This window comes from Nomia melanderi, chromosome 8 (genome assembly GCF_051020985.1).
Source record: "Nomia melanderi isolate GNS246 chromosome 8, iyNomMela1, whole genome shotgun sequence".
NCBI lineage: Eukaryota > Metazoa > Arthropoda > Insecta > Hymenoptera > Halictidae > Nomia > Nomia melanderi.
Window position 1 is genome coordinate 18,453,708 of NC_135006.1, and position 20,493 is coordinate 18,474,200.

The 20,493-nt window shown below is 36.6% G+C and overlaps 5 protein-coding genes across 7 annotated transcripts; 2 read left to right on the forward strand and 3 right to left on the reverse strand.

Annotated features, from left to right (window-relative positions):
• Positions 1-226: 226 nt before the first annotated feature.
• Positions 227-3,142, forward strand: LOC143174179 (uncharacterized). Its single transcript, XM_076370212.1, has one exon. It carries the CDS (start codon positions 227-229, stop codon positions 2,042-2,044), a length of 1,818 nt encoding a protein of 605 aa, XP_076226327.1. The 3' UTR covers positions 2,045-3,142.
• Positions 3,143-3,246: 104 nt separating this feature from the next.
• On the reverse strand, positions 3,247-7,520 carry LOC116427334 (tRNA endonuclease ANKZF1). Of its 2 annotated transcripts, XM_031977559.2 has the most exons (13): positions 7,377-7,520; positions 7,122-7,300; positions 6,564-6,770; positions 6,171-6,487; positions 5,894-6,008; positions 5,652-5,797; positions 5,356-5,581; positions 5,017-5,286; positions 4,723-4,929; positions 4,375-4,651; positions 4,159-4,300; positions 3,880-4,053; positions 3,247-3,804 (listed from the first exon to the last, which is right to left on the reverse strand). In XM_031977559.2, exons 2-13 carry the CDS (start codon positions 7,231-7,233, stop codon positions 3,631-3,633), a joined length of 2,367 nt encoding a protein of 788 aa, XP_031833419.1. In that variant the 5' UTR covers positions 7,234-7,300; positions 7,377-7,520; the 3' UTR covers positions 3,247-3,630. The 2 variants fall into 2 exon arrangements, with proteins under 2 accessions (XP_031833419.1, XP_031833420.1); XM_031977560.2 differs by lacking the exon at positions 7,377-7,520 and having other exon boundaries at positions 7,122-7,370.
• Positions 7,521-7,885: 365 nt separating this feature from the next.
• LOC116427337 (uncharacterized) lies at positions 7,886-10,272 on the reverse strand. The gene is made up of 3 exons (XM_031977570.2): positions 9,740-10,272; positions 8,892-9,225; positions 7,886-8,772 (listed from the first exon to the last, which is right to left on the reverse strand). Exons 1-3 carry the CDS (start codon positions 9,915-9,917, stop codon positions 8,688-8,690), a joined length of 597 nt encoding a protein of 198 aa, XP_031833430.1. The 5' UTR covers positions 9,918-10,272; the 3' UTR covers positions 7,886-8,687.
• Positions 10,273-10,570: 298 nt separating this feature from the next.
• Positions 10,571-16,885, forward strand: Myo31DF (Unconventional myosin ID). Of its 2 annotated transcripts, XM_031977551.2 has the most exons (15): positions 10,571-10,963; positions 11,823-11,929; positions 12,004-12,199; positions 12,376-12,595; positions 12,677-12,889; positions 12,967-13,170; positions 13,261-13,459; positions 13,522-13,691; positions 13,761-14,021; positions 14,092-14,336; positions 14,414-14,576; positions 14,649-14,981; positions 15,052-15,242; positions 15,324-15,572; positions 15,648-16,885. In XM_031977551.2, exons 1-15 carry the CDS (start codon positions 10,875-10,877, stop codon positions 15,826-15,828), a joined length of 3,021 nt encoding a protein of 1,006 aa, XP_031833411.1. In that variant the 5' UTR covers positions 10,571-10,874; the 3' UTR covers positions 15,829-16,885. The 2 variants fall into 2 exon arrangements, with proteins under 2 accessions (XP_031833411.1, XP_031833412.1); XM_031977552.2 differs by lacking the exon at positions 10,571-10,963 and having other exon boundaries at positions 11,990-12,199.
• On the reverse strand, positions 16,595-20,372 carry Usp5 (ubiquitin specific protease 5). The gene is made up of 13 exons (XM_076370210.1): positions 20,222-20,372; positions 19,847-19,972; positions 19,585-19,761; positions 19,421-19,527; positions 18,833-19,360; positions 18,663-18,734; positions 18,337-18,529; positions 18,093-18,245; positions 17,817-17,998; positions 17,368-17,753; positions 17,083-17,295; positions 16,887-16,996; positions 16,595-16,816 (listed from the first exon to the last, which is right to left on the reverse strand). Exons 1-13 carry the CDS (start codon positions 20,315-20,317, stop codon positions 16,751-16,753), a joined length of 2,409 nt encoding a protein of 802 aa, XP_076226325.1. The 5' UTR covers positions 20,318-20,372; the 3' UTR covers positions 16,595-16,750.
• Positions 20,373-20,493: the final 121 nt, after the last annotated feature.

The window sequence follows — 20,493 nt, forward strand, 5'->3', positions numbered from 1 at the left end:
GCATCCGAATTTGAACATCACCCAGGTGAAACTACCGCCCCAATCGCAGTCCAGTATCGAGTCTCAAGACTCGGCGACCTACGAAGGGACCTACTCGACCACGCCGTGCCCTCCGAGCTACTCGCCCGCCAGCCAACGCAGTCGTTACTCTCAGCCGAATCTGCCAACCCTGCTGATATCCCATGACCGGAGATCCGGAGGTGGCTCGCCGGATCGTCGCATCAGGATGTCCCAGCCAACCCTGAACTCCAGCTTCAGCGGCATCAATTTCGTCGGGATGAATCGAGGCACCAGGCTCTCTTACACCAGCCTCCGGGCAGCGTCCGGCGACAACAGCATCAACGAAGGCGAGAGATTGTCGGCGCGCAGCGTCCAAGGGTTCGGCGGCAGCTCGAGGGGTAGTTTAACGATGGATCAAGGCTCCTCGAGGCTGTCGCAGCCGGACGTGAGACGGTTCGCGTTGCGCCACGACACCGGGACAGGGAAGCGGGAACGACTCTCTCAACCGACTCTAGTCACCGGCGATTACCATCCGGGCCGCGGCCAACAAAGACTGTCCCATCCGTGCCTGAGCTCCGGCAAAGAGATGACTCTGCCCACGATGGTGTTCCATTCTCCGTCCCCGCCGCCGATCAAGCACAAGAGATTCTCCCCGGCGATACACGCCAGCCAGAGGGACCGTCTGTCGCAACTCGACTTTGGCGCCAAGTACAGGTGCGTGAAGGAGTCGGCTGCGACGAAATTCAACCGCGATCGGTTCTCGATCCCGGAACTAGAGACGCAGAACGATCTCAGGCTGATAGCCGGTACCCCGAAGCAACGGTTCAGTTTGGACAGTCAACTGACGCGCAACCAGGACGTGACCAGATCGAAGCTACTGCCAATCGCCAGTTCGCCGATCAGCGAGCACCAGCAAACGAAGATCGAGGAACACGCGGGGTTAACGGGTGGCGGCGTAACGGCGAGCATAACGGCGAGCATAACGGCGACCAGGCTGAAGAGCCCCACGAGGGAAGGTCTGGAGAGCGTGCTCGTGGCGAGCACCACGCCGATATTGCCGGCGTCGGAAAGGCAGCTTTTGTCGGCCGAGCTTCAGCTGAGCAGGAAGAGCAACCTGTTCGCGTCGATCACCGCCTCGCAAAAGAGCAACAAGTTCCCGTCGGTCTCGCCGGTGCACACCAGAGAGAGAATGTCGGTACCCGAGATAAGGAACTCGAGCCTGCGACGTTTGCTGGACCCGCCGACCAGGCAGCGGCACAGCATCACCGGCAACCTCAGGCAGAGCATCATCTCCCCGATCAAACCCCTCGATTTCGGCAGGAAATCGCCGAAGCACTTGTTCGAGGAAGCCTTGGAGAGGTTCAAGAGGGACGAGAAGGAGGAGAACCGGAAGAACGAGATGTCCAACTCGGAGACGGTCGTGGACATCGTCGACGAGCCGAGACACATTCAGAAACATTATTCGTACACGTACGAAACCTCGGACGAGTGCTCGACACTGCTCGGCAAGATCAGCATGTCCGCGTTACCAAAGAAGAAATACTTGGAGAGCAATTTCGACGAGAACGAGCAGGTGATCACGACCGTTATCGAAACGGACGTGCCTATGATCACGGCCAGCCCGAAGTACACCAAGAGAACCTCGTACTCGAGCGACACGCCGAAATGGATCAAGAAATACCTGGAGAACGAGAGCCCGAAGGGTGGACGAAAGGCGACCGTTAACAAGGAAAAGGCGACAAACAGAAAGAGCAGTCGACGGAAAAGCTCGCTGGAGTCGATGCTCGACGAGAAAACCGCGGTGAAAACGCGTTCGAAGTCGTGCAGCGGCGACGGAAGCCCGATGGCGAAGAACACCATCGTGCAAGCCGATCCGAAGAACATGAAGAACACGTACGTCAGGATCGTACCCTCGGAGAACGCGGTACGAGAGAACAGGTACGAGGTCAAGCTGGAGAACAACAATTGGAACGACGGAGATATTCGCGGATTGTACGGAGAAGAATGCGACGATACCGATTCCGACGATTCCACGTCCATTTAGATCGCAACAGATCGACCAGTAATAGAGTCCAAGCTGGTTGGAAACCGACAACCTGTAAAAACAAATGGAATCCGATTTTAGAAGCAAACTGAACCAACTCACGAGAGCCACGAATTGGTGCAACGACGATGGATTTACCAAAACGAGAAAATTATCGCATTCTGTGTACTTAAACAGCCGCTCGGGCGTCAGGAGTTTTTGAAAAATTGATATTTCCATTCTAAAGATTAGCGACCGAACGCAGACCACGCATGATAGAACAGAGTTCGATTAGCCTAAAGCGCCACACCTCGACAGCGATAGAACAAAGGTCGACGAGTCCAAATCGAATTATTTTCTCATATTGTTGTGCGTACAGTTTAATCAATGTAGAAAAAAGGACTAGTTGGACCGATGACACACACACACACATATATATATGTGAATCTTCTCGATCTCGGTGCACCATGTTCATTCGAGTCGAGCTAAGAAGCGTTGTTTTTATGGAAATAAAGATAAGATATATCGTGTAAATACTCGAAGTATATTCGGTTGTGCTCACACCGCCAAGTATTCACTGTGCGCGTAGTCGACGAGTTTAAAAAGAGTTCCGATGCGAAAACTCCAACTTTGCTTTCGTTAAGAGTTTCAAACGATTCGTACTGGTATCGCGACGTGCAAGAGAAAAGAAACGCGATACCACCAATCGATAGACCAAAACGATATACCAATTTCAATTTGCCACGGTATTGCCAGTATATGTGTTGACAAATTTCTATTTTGTTTTTGATACTAGTCATCGACGATATTCGCGAATAAATGCGCAGGTGCCGTCTGAAAATCCTCTTAACGATAACTGCACTAAAACCAGCACAGTATAAATTCAATATCAAAAGGTAATTGTAAGCATCTGTGGAAACAACGTCTTATACGCAAGAAACTTTGTGTTCCCTATGAAGTTATACTCTGAAAGACTTGCTTCTCGCGTGATTATTAATTACCGTATAATGATATAATATACTTGAACGTTATGATATTACAACACTATGACATATAGAGTCGTCGCGATGTTGTAATATCGTGGACACGGTATGAGTGTACTATTGTGGTCATGAGTGTGGAACTTAGTTACTGTTTAGCATTAGCGTTAAACAATATTAGTCCCTTTGTGTATGTCATTTAATATACGATAAAAGAAAGTTATATATTAAAATGTAATCGACTCGAAAAATATATAAAGTGTATTTAATTTTTAAGAAGCAAGAGTTGTTTGTACACAGCTTGTCTCTTATCATTAACTTATCATTTTAAAAAACGACATTATATCCGCGTCACTGTTTCCTTCCTAGTAGAAGAAAACAGCGAAGAAAGCAACGATGCTAAAAAGTATTTTTATCGTACGTAACTGTTCGAAAAGTGCGTATATTTGATTATGTTATGATTACTGATTTGATTTTATTCGCAAAGTTTTCTTATCCACAAAACTTATATTTATCCAATTCGATCTAGCCGTGTAACAATTACGTCGCTATCATAATTTGTACCCGATGGAAAGATCTGGTTCGTTTTGATGGTTACGAAACAATTGTATTGAACGTAATACAACATCAAGTAGCAACTTTGTTGCGCAGACGATGCTCTTTTAGACACGGCATGGAACAGAAACGATTGGAATTATACTCGAAAGGCACCTGACCAGCCATGTTCACTGCACACTGGAAACACCGTGAAACCATTGTACAGCCCTGCTTTAAAATCCGTTGCTCGGCAGATAACGCTCTCTGTAATATACAAAAGTATAGCGAATTTATACCAACAGAAATCGAGTTGATTCCTTCGCTCTTCCAAGTACATACTTTTTCTCTATCGCTCAGACTAAGAAATCTTTGTTTCGTATCTTCCTCTTGCTTCTTCAGCTCGAATTCTTTCCTTTTTATTTTTTCTTTCTCTCGTTTCACCTTTCTCTGTTGTCTTTTCTTTTCTAATTCTTCTTGTTCTATTTCATCGGTAAGCGGTCCAGGTATCTGAGACTATGAACCAAATAAATATATATATATATATATATATATATATATTATTTTTAAAGCGGCGACTAGCTTTTTATCAAACAACTGTGGCAGGTGACGGACAAGTACCTTACTATAATTAAATTTATCGGGGTTCGCACCCATGAACCTCCTAAAAGCATTTCTGGTTTCTTTATCGTTCGCAGCTGCATACGGTGTTTGCAGTTTTTTATTTTTATTACACGGATCCGATCCAACTTCCAGCAATTGCCTAAAATCAAATTTCTCTGGAATAACATTCGAAAAAAGGAGAAATTCTCGATCGGTACAACAATTTCAATTTACCACACTAATTTTATATGTCCTCCGAAAGCTGCCAAATGCAACATCGTATTACCGTCCTCGTTCGAATCGTTTACCAGTTTCATTATATCCTCCATGTTTATGATGCAAATCTCTTCGATACACGCCTCTTCTTTAATTTGCTCTTCCATTTCTACACCTTTATCTACTTCTGTTAATAAACTAGTGATAACAGTTGACAACAATTCACTGTCGCCCAATTTACATGCAGACCATAATTTTATTTTAGCGCTAGTTAAAACCTCGTTCAACGTATTATCTAAATAAAATTTGTTTCAGAGGTAAAATTTAAATAAAATAATTACGGCGTAAAATTGTATAACAACGTACCATCTTTCTTAGATTTCTTTCTTTGACGGCGCGATTTCTTATTTTTCATGTATCTTGGCACGGTATCTTGAAAAGCAAGTAAATTTTCGCGAAAATCCACTTCTAATTCTTGCTCAATTAACATAACATCCATTGGCATATTGGAGTTGTTTAATTGGCTGTCTAATTCCGATTCCGAAGATGATTGTGCTAATCTAGCGACGATATCTTAAAGAGGAAAACACCGAGATATTATTATTCGAGACAAGACCGAGATAAATTGTTAATTAATACGCTCGATTTTATAATTTCTACCTGGTAAAGGTCTACACGGACTTTTTCTTGGTTTTGCCCTATCTATGTGCGATCGTGGAGTTTTGTGTTGCCTTTCCGGAGAAGATTGTGCGACGGTCTTATTTTTATCGTTATCTTGAGGATTAAACATATTATTGGCAGTACTGGGATCACACTCGATATTCTCGATTTTTTCCGACGTTTCCACGGGTGCATCGACTTTTGATACCTTTTTTCTGAGAGGCTGGCGTGGAGAAATTGGAAAGGAATCCGTAAAGTCGGCCGCGGAACCTAAACGTACGAAAATGATAGGAAAAGTATAACACTAAAATATATAGATTCAATATACATATTACGTACCATAAATTTCCATGGTACTTAGTATATCATACACTCGCTTAACTTCGCTAAATGTTGCTCTACGAGTAGGAAATGGCAACGGTCTTAATCTCGAGTCATTTTTATCCAATGGTGGATTTTTTCCTCCAAACAATACAGTACGATTATACGGTCCAACCGCTCTATACAGTATCAAGGAAGAATTAGTGATATGAGACGACCATGATTCGAGTATATCTTGTACGTGCTGAAAGAAACGAAATATCGTGAAACATGTATAAGAACCGATTAATATTTAGATCAATCGGTAAAAATACCTGAAGAAGAGACGCTTCATTGTACCGTCGTAAACTAGCTCCAGCACTCTTTTGATGATTAGTTGTTGTACGCGAGCTCTGGGCAAATCCTTGTTTCGCTCGCACAGTGTAGGAATGAAATGTCTTGTGGACCATAGGTTCTCCATCTGAAAAAGATACAAATTTACGGGATAAACAAACGTTTTTTTTTTTTAATAATTTTCATAATTTCTTCATGCTCGTAAATATATTCAAATTTATACCTTGGAACACAGCTGCAGCAAAATGTCCTCCACCAATCATGATGACAGTCCATATTGCCTTTTTACCACTGTTTAATGCTTGAGCTATCATCTCATTGTCTACCTCAGGAATTTCCTAAAATGTAATTGCATCTCTCCTGATCTGGTAAGTACAGACACGCCAAGTGATTCTAACAAAGTAGATTATATCACAATGTAAGATGATAGACAGGTATGTCTGTGCTTATACAAAAGTATTCACAAAACTATACTTCCTACGCAATACAAACGAACGGACCTTCTTATTGTGCAGTAAACACCTGTATATGCTAAATATGTTTCCATCATCATTCTCAAAAAAGACCTTGGAATGACGACTCGCTGTAGCCAATAAAGCTTCAACTTTTTTCTCTTTTATTGTACCATCGCAACATTCTGTATCAGAGCTATCAGAAATTGACTCTACACCCCTTCCTTTCTTCTCGACTTTCTTATTTTTGTTAATACTGTTTTTACAATCGCTACCTCCGTTAACAGAACTACCCGCCTCAGATATATAGGTTTCATCTTCAATTTCAGTCTCTATGTCACTCCCAGATAGACTTGAAACGTCGCCTATAAAATCGATAATACTATATATGCATTTTGTAAGCGTACTATTATGTGCAAAAGATATATATTTATGCAATACCTTCATCGGCTAATAAATTAAATTTATCTTCATTAATTGGCTTTAACCCATTCAAACGTTGTTTTAAATTATACCTGTGCCAATCTAATTTATAATGATGTCTCTGTTGCGCTTTATCTTCAAACACGGTATTACAAAATGAACAGCTCAACGAATCTGACACAACCAGATCATCGAGTTGACTCAATACCTTTTCACTTTCTAAAACTAGAACAGTAACACCATTTTTTCTTATGTACTCCTTAATATCACATATTTAGAAAAAAAAAAATAAATAAACACACAATCAATTGCCACTGTACTACTCCAATTTAACACAATATATAGTTCTAACCTTGAGCATATGGATATTTCTAATATGTTGTTCAAATTCGTAGATATCAATCACATTGACGTGAATGACGCAACGATAAAACGACAAAATGAAAGTTCTCATTGACAAATGCTTCACCATAAGAAAATGCAACCACGTTAACGTCTTGATTGCAAGGAAACGTATAAACACGGAGTAACATAACACGGCGTAAACGTGAAATAATATATTAACAGTATAATTACCGGACGACGATCGTGATTGCATGCATTGTGCAACTTTGATACCCTTCGTAATTCTATTGAAGTCTTCCTGATTGTATATTTTAAACATTTGATGATCCATCAGTCGTGACATGTTTCAAATTTTTAGGTGAAGACAACGTTTCAATAATATTCTGGGAAGATAGAACCACTTATACTTCCTAAAGAAAATAGTAAAATGATGCGAGAGCTATGTTCAATCCAATAAAGAAAATTGACAAAGATATTTCTCCTTACCAAAGCACGGAACGGCAGCACTACACAATCTACTAACTTTTCTGCGAAAACCCAACAACGCTTCCGTTGTAATTACGTCCGTGTCAGGAACGATACACGATTTTGGTACCCACGTTAAATCATCGAACATTCGTATTCGTTTTATTTTATTATAATTTCATTTCAATGAAGACAAAATTGCTACTTTATTAAACAATATGTTCATCTGATTCATACGCATCGGTATTTTAGTAAAAATTATCATATTATTCGAAAGTCGCTCACTACCTCATTTTTGTTCACCCCTGTTAGAGGATTACATCATAAAATATACTACCTTTTGCGCCAACGTTGGACCGACGCATTATTTAAACTGTGAAGATGAATAATTCTATACATCTAACGCATTATCTATTATAATGTAATAAATGTTACGTCGAAAAATTATTTTAATATTTTAATCATGAAAGAAGAAGGTCTTTAATGAACAAAATTATGCACTTAACTATAACAATATATTTTTCTTATTTAAGTACAAATTACATTTTAATAATAAATAATAGTAACAAGTTGTTAGAAGATTCTCTCTTTCGCTAACATCGAGGTGAAGTTTCTAAGGAGCAATAATACATTCCATTTGTTTACAAAAATATTCTATTTGTATTGATAGTTAAAGAGATACAAGTGCACATTAAACAAATACTCGACACCAGGAGGTACTAGATGTAATACTTTCAAGTATAACTTTTCAGAGCTTACTTTAATTTTTCAATAAATAAAGAATTTCGGGACATTCAATCAGTCTTACGTAGTAAGGACATTAAATAATACAGAAAAGGATTCATACAACATAGTACAATGGATTTGTACATTATAAAATTCTATCTATATAATACAGTATTGCATATTATAGTCTTCCACATTATGCTTCTGATCAAATTCGTTGCAAGTAATATTTTCTTTCGCTAAATAACATTTTCTTATCCTCATAGTAATATCAGTTGGGTATAACATTAATATTTTCATACTTCAAAAAATGCTTCTCTGAGAAAATACTACCTTTCTACTCAAACATATGACCTCATTATGTACAAACGGTACATTCACTCTGCAATTTTCATTTTTCTACGAAAAATATTTGAATTTCGGACAATATAAATTATATACTTAATACAGCAATCTAATTCTTAAATATAGTAAATTAATAATCAAGAATAAGAATTAGTCAACAGAAATAATAATAAATAAATATAAACACTGGAGAATGTTGTACAATAAGTAGTTAGGCAAATTACAGACACACAGGTATACCGTCACAGTAATATTGCAACATTAAAGACACATATAGACAAAAATTAAGATTCCATTTAATACTCCAATCAAATAATTTAATTGTACTCCAGGTGCCTTGGAAAATCTGAAAAAAACAAACATGAAAAAGATGTTAAATGACAATAAACAAACTTGAATACATTTAATAAAAAATCATAATGACAAACATTTGTAGATATAATTACTCTGAGTTATTATACTTACCTTCGTTTAGTAGGGCTAAAGGGGGAAGGTGGATTGATTCCAGGAATACTGCTATCTTTGTAAATTATAAACCAAGTAAAACCCATCATTATAAGACCACTTATTGCTGCTTTTATTATCCATCCGTACGTCTTACAGAACGAAGTCGTTACGTTTACAACATCATCGTATTGACCAATGTTAACAAACTTTTCACTCACAGATGTTAAATGTTTCGCACTGAACTCTGATACATCAGGTATGCGTGACATATCGAATACATTGGAGATGTTTGAAAATACAGACGTTGACGACATTATAAACATAGAATTACTTTTTGACGGCAAAATATTCCCTAAAGAGATTAAATTAAGTTATCAACAGGCCTTAAATGTTTCTTTAACACGTAATGGTGTAACAAGCCAATTCATTTTTTTTTATGAGTCAAAACAGCAGCATATAGTTGACTTAATGTAATATTGAAAATTGAAGCTGAAGGTCACGCAGAACTTTGTCAACAAAAGAAAGAATTAAAATAATTACTTTAATGTGTCCAATTGGTCGTATTAAAATTTCATGAAGCGAAAGCGAGAAATATCCTTCATAAATTCGGTCACGGACAACGTAAACGTTGGCCGAGGTTTTAGTATACCTAACGGAAACTTAGCACGAAAGTTTGAAGTCCGTCAATACGAAGACATTGAGAATAAGAAAAAAAGTGTATCGTAAAAATACTACCGACGTTAGATAAATGTTATGCAGTTGAAATAAACAAACATGCAACATGTATTGACGCATATTAATTTCACGAAACAAATTGTTAATAAAACAAAGGGATGGTACAAGTATGGTATCGAAATCTCACTTACCGTAGTTAATATACAATTTCCCTAAAACGACAGTTAATGACATTAAAAAGAGCAGAAAACTGAAAGTCCACTCATTTATTTGTAACTTATTCCATAACCTCACTGGGGCAGCATAATTTTTATTTGTCGCTATGACATTTGTACCATTCAAGTGTAAATCCAATTTCTTATTGGTCATTCTTGTAATCTCCGATTACGGGGAGACCATGTACGATTCTACCGGCCGCAGAAGAGACTGAATGACAAATGATACGAATCGCCCAAAATAACAGTGAATAATAACATAACATATATATGTTGATATGTATACAGCACGCGTTGCTTTCGCGCATGCGTTTTAAAAAACTTCCCCTTCCCTGAAATTACTAATTCTTTTTCTCGGCTATAACATGGCTTTGTTTCCTTTAAAATGCCAAAGGCTGCGACTATTTTTTATGCATACATTTAGATAGCAGACGGTATCGTGTCGTGAATACATTTTCATGTAATTACCGAACTCACCGATGTAAATAGTCTTACAAGTTTCCAAGAATTTATAGAAACGCGAACGAAGGGGAAGATCCCCCTTCTACCATGTATTTTGAACCATGAATTTATCGATGCGCAAGGTAAGCTGCGCAGAAGATCATTAGCTGTCAAATCTGAAATTTTGAAAATCAAAGTAGCGCGTCGTAAGACGAATCGCGAAAGCGCGTAGAACGGTTAATGGATCGGCAATGAAATTTATGTTGTCCTTGGAAAGCAACAAATGCGTCGAGGCAGAACAACGCATCGTCTTTAAAGGTTAACGTAACTTCGTACACGCGCCATCTACTTTTAACGCGCATCTCTTCTGGACATTGCCAATCCAGCGAATTTGTATACGGGTAGGGGAACCCCTTCCCCTCCCGTTATACGCGATATGCGTGCCTAGGGAAATCGAAAGCTTAAATAAGCTTGGTAGTAAGTATATACACGTTAAAAAGTTGTGGAGGGGTGAAGAATGTGTCGGCGTTTACAGTGAATCGCATTCGTCATTTGCACTGTTGAGTGGACGGTTCGTAGGAAGGAGCTGGTCTCCAACACGCGATCCGTTATCTACGCGTACACTTGTATGGAACCGTAAATTTCCCGTGTGTTTTTCTTATTAAATACAATGGCAGCCCAAGAGGAAGTCGGTATCGGAGATTTGGTTCTTCTGGATGAGATTACCGTGGAAAAAGTTGTGGATAATTTACGAATCAGGTAAGACTGTACGAACCGATGAATGCCACTGACTGAAACAGTAAATAAGTATATTGGCGGGAAATCGGTAAAATATGAGCTGTCTTCTATTATGGAACCGTCGACAAGCGCGTTCTGTACGATTCCCGGCGGTTTCGTGATATTTATACTTCATAGATCATGCATCAAGAGGGCGTGGCTAACCGTATATTAGCAGGTGGTTGCAATGCAACTCGATGTATTTGGATTTGAACTTGACCCATAAAAACTTGTTGGATCACGTCGTATCCCTAATGTTGCTTTCAAATTTCTTACCTTTAATGTCCTTCGGTCATTATGATTCTATTGACAAACAAGTTTCATTGAATTTAAATGTTTCTATAGTATTTATGTAAAATCTGAAATCTATAACTCGCTTCGCCCTAATGTTTTCGTCCATAAGAACGATCGGTGTAGCTGCGATGCCTGATTTTAGAAAAAATAATTTACTTATTGCCTTATCAGGACTTACAATGAGTCATCCCTCTGGTTCAAACTTGAATCTTACATATTGGACGTTATGGTTATTGGAAATATTTAAAAATTTACGCAACGAACGAAATATGATTTTTTTTTGTTTGCAATAAAGCGCGGGATTGTCGTATGCTATAGAAATAAATAACGTTTCCAAGTTAGAGATAACAACTGATTTCTATTGCATATTCTTGATAAAATAGATAAATTTTATCTTTTACCGACAGAAAGTAATTCCTGTATTAGTATTACCGCTTTGAAACGAAAAAAAACGATAGCGTGTATACTTTGATAAGTTGCGTTATAATCGTTTGAAGTTCTATTTACGATCGAAATTGTTTATTTACAATTATATTATTATTTTCAGATTTAACGGTGGTAAAATCTATACATATATCGGAGAAGTATGTGTTAGTATTAATCCATACAAAAGCATAAATATATATAATAATGAATATATCAATAAATATAAAGGTAAATAATTAAACTTGAAATTGAATAATAAAAAGATTTCTAAATCGTGTTTAATGTCAGATATTAAATTCTAGATAGAGAATTATTTGAAAATCCACCACACATTTTTGCAATCGCTGATGCTGTTTACAAAGAAATGAAACAGCAACGCAGAGACACTTGTATAGTAATAAGCGGGGAGTCAGGATCCGGCAAGACTGAAGCGAGTAAAATCATTATGAAATACATTGCTGCAGTTACAAACTTAAGCGGTCAACGGGAAATAGAGAGGTACAGATAGAAGTGATCTAAAACAAAGTAGAATTCTAATTTACTATAGTTACATTTTTGTAGGTCATATAGACTACTTTAACCAAATAAAAAATAAAATAAAGCAATTTCACTTGTCTTTAGGATTTTTTTTTATTCTTTTAAGAATTTACAATTACTTTTTTCTTGTATGTCAGAGTAAAAAATATTCTTATTCAATCCAATTCAATATTGGAAGCCTTTGGAAATGCAAAAACAAATAGAAATGATAATTCATCGCGATTTGGAAAGTACATGGATATAGATTTCAATTTTAAAGGAGATCCCATTGGTGGGCATGTTACCAATTACTTGCTGGAAAAGTCAAGAGTTGTATATCAGCAGAATGGAGAACGTAATTTTCATTGTTTTTATCAGGTAGTGTTTGTTATTTAATATTTCCCTTTCTTTTCTATTAATTACCGATTACTGATGAAAGAATTTAATAAAAATTTACAGCTATTGAATGGATGTACCGAAGCAGAACTGAATAAGCTTAGATTAGTAAGGGATCCAGCTGCATATTTTTATGTCAGTGCTGGAAATTGTAATAAGGCAAGTCCAACCGACAAAAGTGATTACAAAACAGTTAACTCCGCTATGTCCACTCTTGGATTTACACAAAATGAAATACAAACAGTCTGGAATGTTATTGCAGGGATATTGCATTTGGTTTGTTGATACGATTATAGAAATGAAGCATGAATTTGATTATTCTGTTGCTTACAGAAATGCTGCATCTATTTTAGGGTAACATTACATTTAAACTTGATGAAGATAAACTATTCGTTCAAAACAAAGCTGCTTTAAATGACACGGCAAACTTACTGTCCATTAGTCCTCAGGAATTAAGTACAGCTCTTACTCAACGAGTAATAGCAGCAGGTGGAGAAGTCATGCAAAAGACTCATACCTCGACACAAGCAGAATATGGAAGAGATGCATTTGCAAAGGTAATTTTACAATTGTTTATTTCTGCACCTTCAGGACTATGCGAATAGCACTGCACAATGTGATTCATACGTCGTATAAAAATTTTACAGGCTATATACGAAAGATTGTTTAACGAAATCGTATCGCGTGTTAATACTGCAATTAATGTAAATGATACAGAAGTTTATAAGAGATATAGGACTGTGATTGGAGTACTTGATATATATGGATTTGAAATTTTTGATGTTAACAGTTTCGAACAATTCTGTATTAATTACTGTAACGAAAAGTTACAACAATTGTTTATTGGTAAGGAGATGTTAAATAAAATTATTTCTTTAAGAGAATTATACTAATATTCAGTGTTTCAGAATTGGTGCTAAAACAAGAACAGGAGGAATATAAAAGAGAAGGAATAGAATGGCAGAGTATTGAGTATTTTAACAATCAAGTAATTTGTGATTTAGTGGAGCAGTCGCATAAGGGGATAATAGCCATTATGGATGAAGCTTGCCTCAATGTTGGAAAAGTTACAGATGAAGTTCGTTTTCGTAACTGATTTTTTGTACCGAAAAATATCTTCTCTTATTTTATAATAGAATTCTTTTAGATGCTTTTAGAGGCTATGGATCAAAAGTTGTTTGATCACAAGCATTACACGTCTAGACAACTGAAACCAATGGATAAAGAACTTCAACATAAAATTCAGTTTAAGATTAAGCACTATGCTGGAGATGTGATATATAGTATTAATGGTTTCTTAGATAAAAATAAAGATACATTATTTCAGGACTTTAAACGTTTACTTTATAAGAGTAGTAATCCAATAATTAGCAAAATGTGGCCTGAAGGAGCTCAAAATATCTTGCAGGTATAAAAATAAATATACCTAATGTCGCTGTCAGGTGTTTGTGTGCTATGTTTTCATTATCTTGCTTCAGACAACGAAAAGACCTTTAACAGCTGGAACTCTCTTCCGCAATTCAATGATAGCTCTTGTTAAGAATTTAACAAGCAAAGAACCTTTCTACGTAAGGTGTATAAAACCTAATGAAGTTAAATCACCAGTCGTGTTCGATGAAGAGAGAGTAAATCATCAAGTACGATACTTAGGTCTTGTCGAGAACGTGTTGGTTAGGCGAGCTGGTTTCGCGTACCGTCAACGATACGATACGTTTTTAAAACGGTACTGTCACGTTACAATTATCAATACAAAACCAAACTGGCACTGGAGTATTAATAGTCAATTGTTCTTTCTATCAGGTATAAAATGATATCTCAGTATACATGGCCAAACTTTAGAGGTGGCAGTGATAGGGATGGTGTGCAAACTTTATTGGACGCAAAAGGTTTTGGTAATGACGTTAAATATGGTCATACTAAAATATTTATTCGTTCGCCTCAAACGCTTTTCGCGTTAGAAAAGGTTCGTGAGTAAGCAGTTGTATAAAATGCTCGATAATAAGATAGCTTACTTTTATATCTTATTTACCGATAGGCACGAAGCGATTTGATACCGGGTATTGTAATATTGCTGCAAAAGCAATGGAGAGGATATTTATGCCGTAAGAAGTACAAAAAGATGAAAGCCGCTCTTGTCATAATGAAATATTACCGAAGATATAAGATACGTACTTACATTAAAGAATTGGATAAAATCTTCCGCAATGCAAAGAATATGCGAGATTACGGGAAACGCGTAACTTGGCCTCGTGAAAATTTTGCTGTAAGACACGTGAAACCTGACTTAAAGAAGATGTACGAAAGGTGGTGGGCGTGGATGATTCTCAGACACATTCCTAGGGAAGATTGGCCTCAATTGCGATTGAAGGTATATACCTTTTGTAACCTGCTTGACATTGTGTTCACGGTTTCTCTATTTAATATCAATGTGATGTTAGATGGCCGCGGGAATGGTTCTGCGATCAAAACGACAGCATTGGGGACAAGACAGACGCTGGGAAGGAAATTATTTATCCAAGTCAGACGAGAATCCCCATAATAGTACTTTTAATTCTTCGATAAACAATCTACGGAACACTGATCGTTTCAAAACTGTTTTATTCAGTGCATTCATAAAGAAAACCAACAGGTTTGCATATAAGATCACATCGTATATCGAGCTTTCAATTTCTTATTTTTCCTGAATTCTGCAGCAAGACGATTGTTTTAGATTCAATAAGTCAAAGGATCGTGTGTTGGTTGTAACCGAACATACGATATATAAACTCGACAGTATTAAATTCAAAAGTTTAAAGAAAGGTGTACCAATAGCCGAAATTACGGGCTTAAGTATATCACCTGGAAAGGATCAACTTATAACGATTCATTCCAATCGAGGAAACGATTTTATCATGTCGATTATTGCGAAAGATGACAGAGTGGGAGAACTCGTTGGAATTTTAAGTAACAGATATAGTCAGTAAGTATATATATATATATATATATACTATAGGGCATTCACGATTGTGTATTAAAGTGACGCGTTTCGTGACAGATTACGTTCGGCTGATCTACAAGTTACAGTCGGTTCAAGATTTAAATGTATGTTGGGAAACAAGAGCAAAATATTACGAGTAGAAGTGTTACCAGAGGTGCATGAACCGACGTTCAAAAAGGACGGGGATACCATCATATATGCCATTCCACCATCGATTGGAATCATCGAGGACAGATAGTTAAAATAGCATTAAAACTGCCTTCTTAGTCTCCTCTCGTAAACATTACAGTTCAATTACTTATCATAGAAACACTTTTGAAGCTTTTATTCGTGCATTTTGAAGCATTTTTTTGTACAAATAAGATTACGTTAGAGAGATGGTACATTTTTATTTATAAAATCGCATGGCCATAAATACATTTGAAAAAATATTGCTGCGAGTAACGACACAGACAATCAAACGATGCTTCAATGTGGAAAGAGTTTATCGAAACCAGTTCTTCTCTGTAAATACGTATAAAAATAGGTATTCTATGAATAATGCGGATCATTTGCAAATATTGGGAGCGTTATTTGTATAAATAACTTGTAAATTATGAAATTGGAATCGATATACGTAGCCTAAGAAACTTAAGACAGTATTGCCTTAAAAGGTGTTTGTTATCTAATACGGTAATCTTAAATGTTTACTAATGTGGCCTTTTACTTAAAGTATTTTTCAAATATATTTTTACACTGTCATGAAAATGTTATACACCGCACGAAAGTTTAATGAGACTTTTATAAAATTCAAATTATATTTATTCAAGAACTGATATAAGATTCATAAAGTTTATTGAAAACGATCTCTATGTAGTTTATCACGATGCATTTAAAATTTTTTAATAATGTTACAGATATAGTGTCTTAATATATATATATATATATATATATATGACTTGAGAGAATATGAAACGCTATATACACGTTGTAAGATGGTGCCATTGTTAAAAAATAAATCGACGTTTTTACGTCTTCATGGTAATTTATTTTTTGCAGAGAAAGATTCCATTTTAAGTGAATTCCATATTAATTGTAAAATGAAAAATTTCTGCTTGTTAGTTTTTACTGTTAAAGTGTAATAGAATACATTTTTCTTTTATACAAAACAATTGTATAATCTAATCGATGCGTTGATATAGATATATGTATCCTAATTCTTTTGGTGGATTTTCAGACAATGCAACCTGCAATAAATAATTTATATGAGCATTTCACTGAACTTATTGAAATATATTCGATTCTTTTAATACATACTTTATCGTCATTATATATTACCCATCGATCATCTTTTAACAGGTGACACACGTAATGCCCTACCGTTGTTGCAGGTCCCATATGTGATAAAAAGCCCACTAGTTTAAATTCTAAATAACATATAATTATAGAATATAGTTGTAGATCGTTGAAATTACAATGTAAATATTATTGGACAGTATTTTGAAATACGTACGGTCATTTCCGTCCCTAAACGTCTCTTCGGAATGTCCCTGCTCATCGTCAACGTCCAAAGCATCTAACTCAGCTTGGTGACTAAAAATCCAATCCGCTGCTCGTTCTAAATTATTATCCGTCGCCTTAAGTGCTTTTATCGCTTGTTCTCTCGTAAAACCCATTCCCATGACCATTGTTACGGCATCTTCGTTAACCATGAACTTATCCTTTTCTGAAATAGAAAGGACAAGTATACCGAATGTAACCGAGGATTCTTAATATGTAACGGAGGAACAATTTTTACTTGGTTTTGCATCAAATCCAGGTGGTACAAAAGGATCCGCAAAATCCGAATCTGCGATGTGCTCCATTAACCAGGTAGTTGCTGCTTCTGAGCCACGGTTTTCTGTGAAATAGAGAGCTCTTTTGCAAGCTTCTAGAGGGAATCCCATGTCTGTTAATTGATTTAATATATCGAAATCATAAACTGGTAACGGAGACTGGAAACCAGATGTTTCTGGCAATACTTCCTCGAGGGGTTGTAAGCCGTGACCCCGAAGAGAACTCAAATCCAGCAGGTCTGGCATTTCAATAGCTACATCCAACTTGATCGGCGTCCAGTCTTCTTTCACCGTAAACTTTTTTAAATGTATTAATAAATAATCCGGGAAGGTAGCAAGTCTGGTTGTCCTATAAAAAAAGAATCCCGCTTATTCATCTCGAATTACATACACGATAAAACAAATTATTTACTTTAGCGCTGTTGTTTTTCTATTCAGGGCTGAACTATAAAATTGTTCCACTATTTCGGCTGGAATAATTGCTTCCAGACAGGATGTGAGTTTTATACGAGGTCTGACTAATGTATTTGAATCTAGCTTTTGACCTTTCGCTTCGGCTTCCAACTTTAAAGCTTCGTAAGCTGCGACTTCTTTCTACGTGTAAAAAAAAATATATATATATATATATATATATATCAAACAATAAGCGCGCTACTAGATAACAGTTTTGATTGTACAATCAACTCACCTTATTTATCGCAGATTCTAAAGGTATCGGAAGTGGCAGTAGATATTCCGGTCGATAAGTGTATTTTACTCTGTTGGAACTACTGCACTGGTACCTTTCCTCGACTTTGAATTTGAAACAGTCGGTGGGATTCGTTTGATGGCGACTGTGACGCTATTCAATCAATTTTCTGATATTAGTATTATAATTCAAACTTTGAAAGATTACGACTATCAAGGAATTGTAAAAATTCAGTACTAATTACATCTATGACATTTATTATATGGAGAATGAACTCTTGCGCATCTTGCTGCCGATTCGAAGAAAACACTGGATGTCCACGACTAACTAGTGTCTTAAACATCCGAGGTGGAATACCCTGGCGCGATTCATCTTCATTATTTGTACTTGGTGGTAGTGAATATTTACCAGAAAGTAAACCAATTCCGAGCTTAGCCCTGAAATATCAATTCTTATCAGTAAATACTTGAAACTTCTTCTTCTTCTTCTTCTTCTTCTTCTTCTTCTTCTTCTTCTTCTTCTTCTTCTTCTTCTATGATTGCAAAACTATTTTTACTCTTTTAAACTTACATTTGAACATTAAAATCATTTGCTGGATCAGTGTAACTTTGTTGAAATATCTGTGGTGCATCGTCTACGAATCTAAAATTCAGTTTCAAGTATTAATACTAACACACTTGACAAGTGTTAATCAAAAATGTACACTAACAGTAACAGCTTGTTGAAAGTAAATTACAAACCTTTTAACAAAATCTGGAATCACAAATAACATTTGCATAACACTATTTAAGTAACAAGAATTTCCCAAATTTGCAAGTCCAGTGTATCCAGGTCCATACAAAGGTGTTAATTTACTAGCTGCTTCTTGGAGTGCAACCCATTCACCAAACTTTTGATTAAGATCTAGTTCAAGCTCTACCATGGATTTGTCAGTTTTCTCCATTTGAGTAATATTAATTCCCCAGTGAGCTAAATGTTGCACTAAATGCGGATCTTCGACCATATCGTCTTCATCATAAGAATACACATCCGCTTTGCCTTCCTTAGTTATAGTTCCTAATTTTACAGCCAAAGGATAACCGGTAGCCGTATAATGTTCAAGGGCATGATCGTTTCCACCTGTTCCATCATAAAATTTACGTCCGCAAAGAATTCTGCCATCGGTTAAGTTAAGCCATAGATTTTGAGTGAGATGACATTTCTCGCATTTCCATCCACCTGGTGGTATTTTTTTTCCATTGTCTAATTGTTTCAGATTTGTGGCATGCCTACAAATTTAACAGTTATACATAGAGATAATGGCTAAAATTGTTTTACACTAATCTTACTTTGAAACTGCTTTTATTTCTCCATCCCAAGTTCCAGACAGTGCTTCCACTTCAGCCAATTTGGTTGCGGATTCAGCTTCTAATATACATTTAATGGCTTGCTCAACCTATATAACAATAAATTCAGTATCATAGGTACTTTTACTTTAAAATACGATACATACCTGTTCTGGTAAATTATCTGTGGGATAAGGTATTGTTATAAAGTTTGGTAGAATAACAATTTGATAAGAGTGATGATAAATATATTTCTGTTGATCTGGTGTAAATCCATCGGATGTTCCTATAGCCAATCTCGTAATTTTTTTCTCAGGTCCATCTCCTTGAAGTTCTGACGGTATCTATAAAAGATATATGCATGCTTTGTTTGAAATATCATACTTGGCACAATGAATCAGCATTTAACACAAGCATCGGATAACTCACCTCCTTTTTAGTTCGTTTGACATGTAAAAATACAGGATTTTTTGTTAAGAGATAATAACGTTGTATATGATCCTGACCTAATCCCAAAAAGGTAGTAAGATTCACATATAACCCAGTAGGACTATCCTTTAAAAGAAGAAATGACAATTCTAATCATTACTATCAGTGTTATGTTACAATTTCTAATTAGTAGACTGTAGATCTGTATGAATGCTTTTATTGAAAATTTTGTCTGATTTCAAATAAGAAATAAAAGAAAAAAAATGTTTAAACCGGCCTTGAAGTTTCCGTTACATTGCATTTGAAATACTAACGTACACAACGGATACATTGAGTCTACAGACTACTAATTACTAAATAAATGTGACATCTTACTGGAGTGTCGAAAGAATAAACACACTCGTCCTTATATATTTTATCGTGCTTTTGTGGTATCCTTATTTTAGATAAATGTCTCGTCAACTCCTCCATCGTAGTTGATAGTTTTCACAATATCGAACAAGAACTCAATTCCAATTACGAAAACGCTTTTCTATATGGAATTACAATTAACCTATTCGCAAATTTCTGGTCTTTCGTATCTATGACAAGCGTAATTTGGAAATGAATCAAGAGAACCGGAACGTATTCGATTCTTCTTGTTTCTC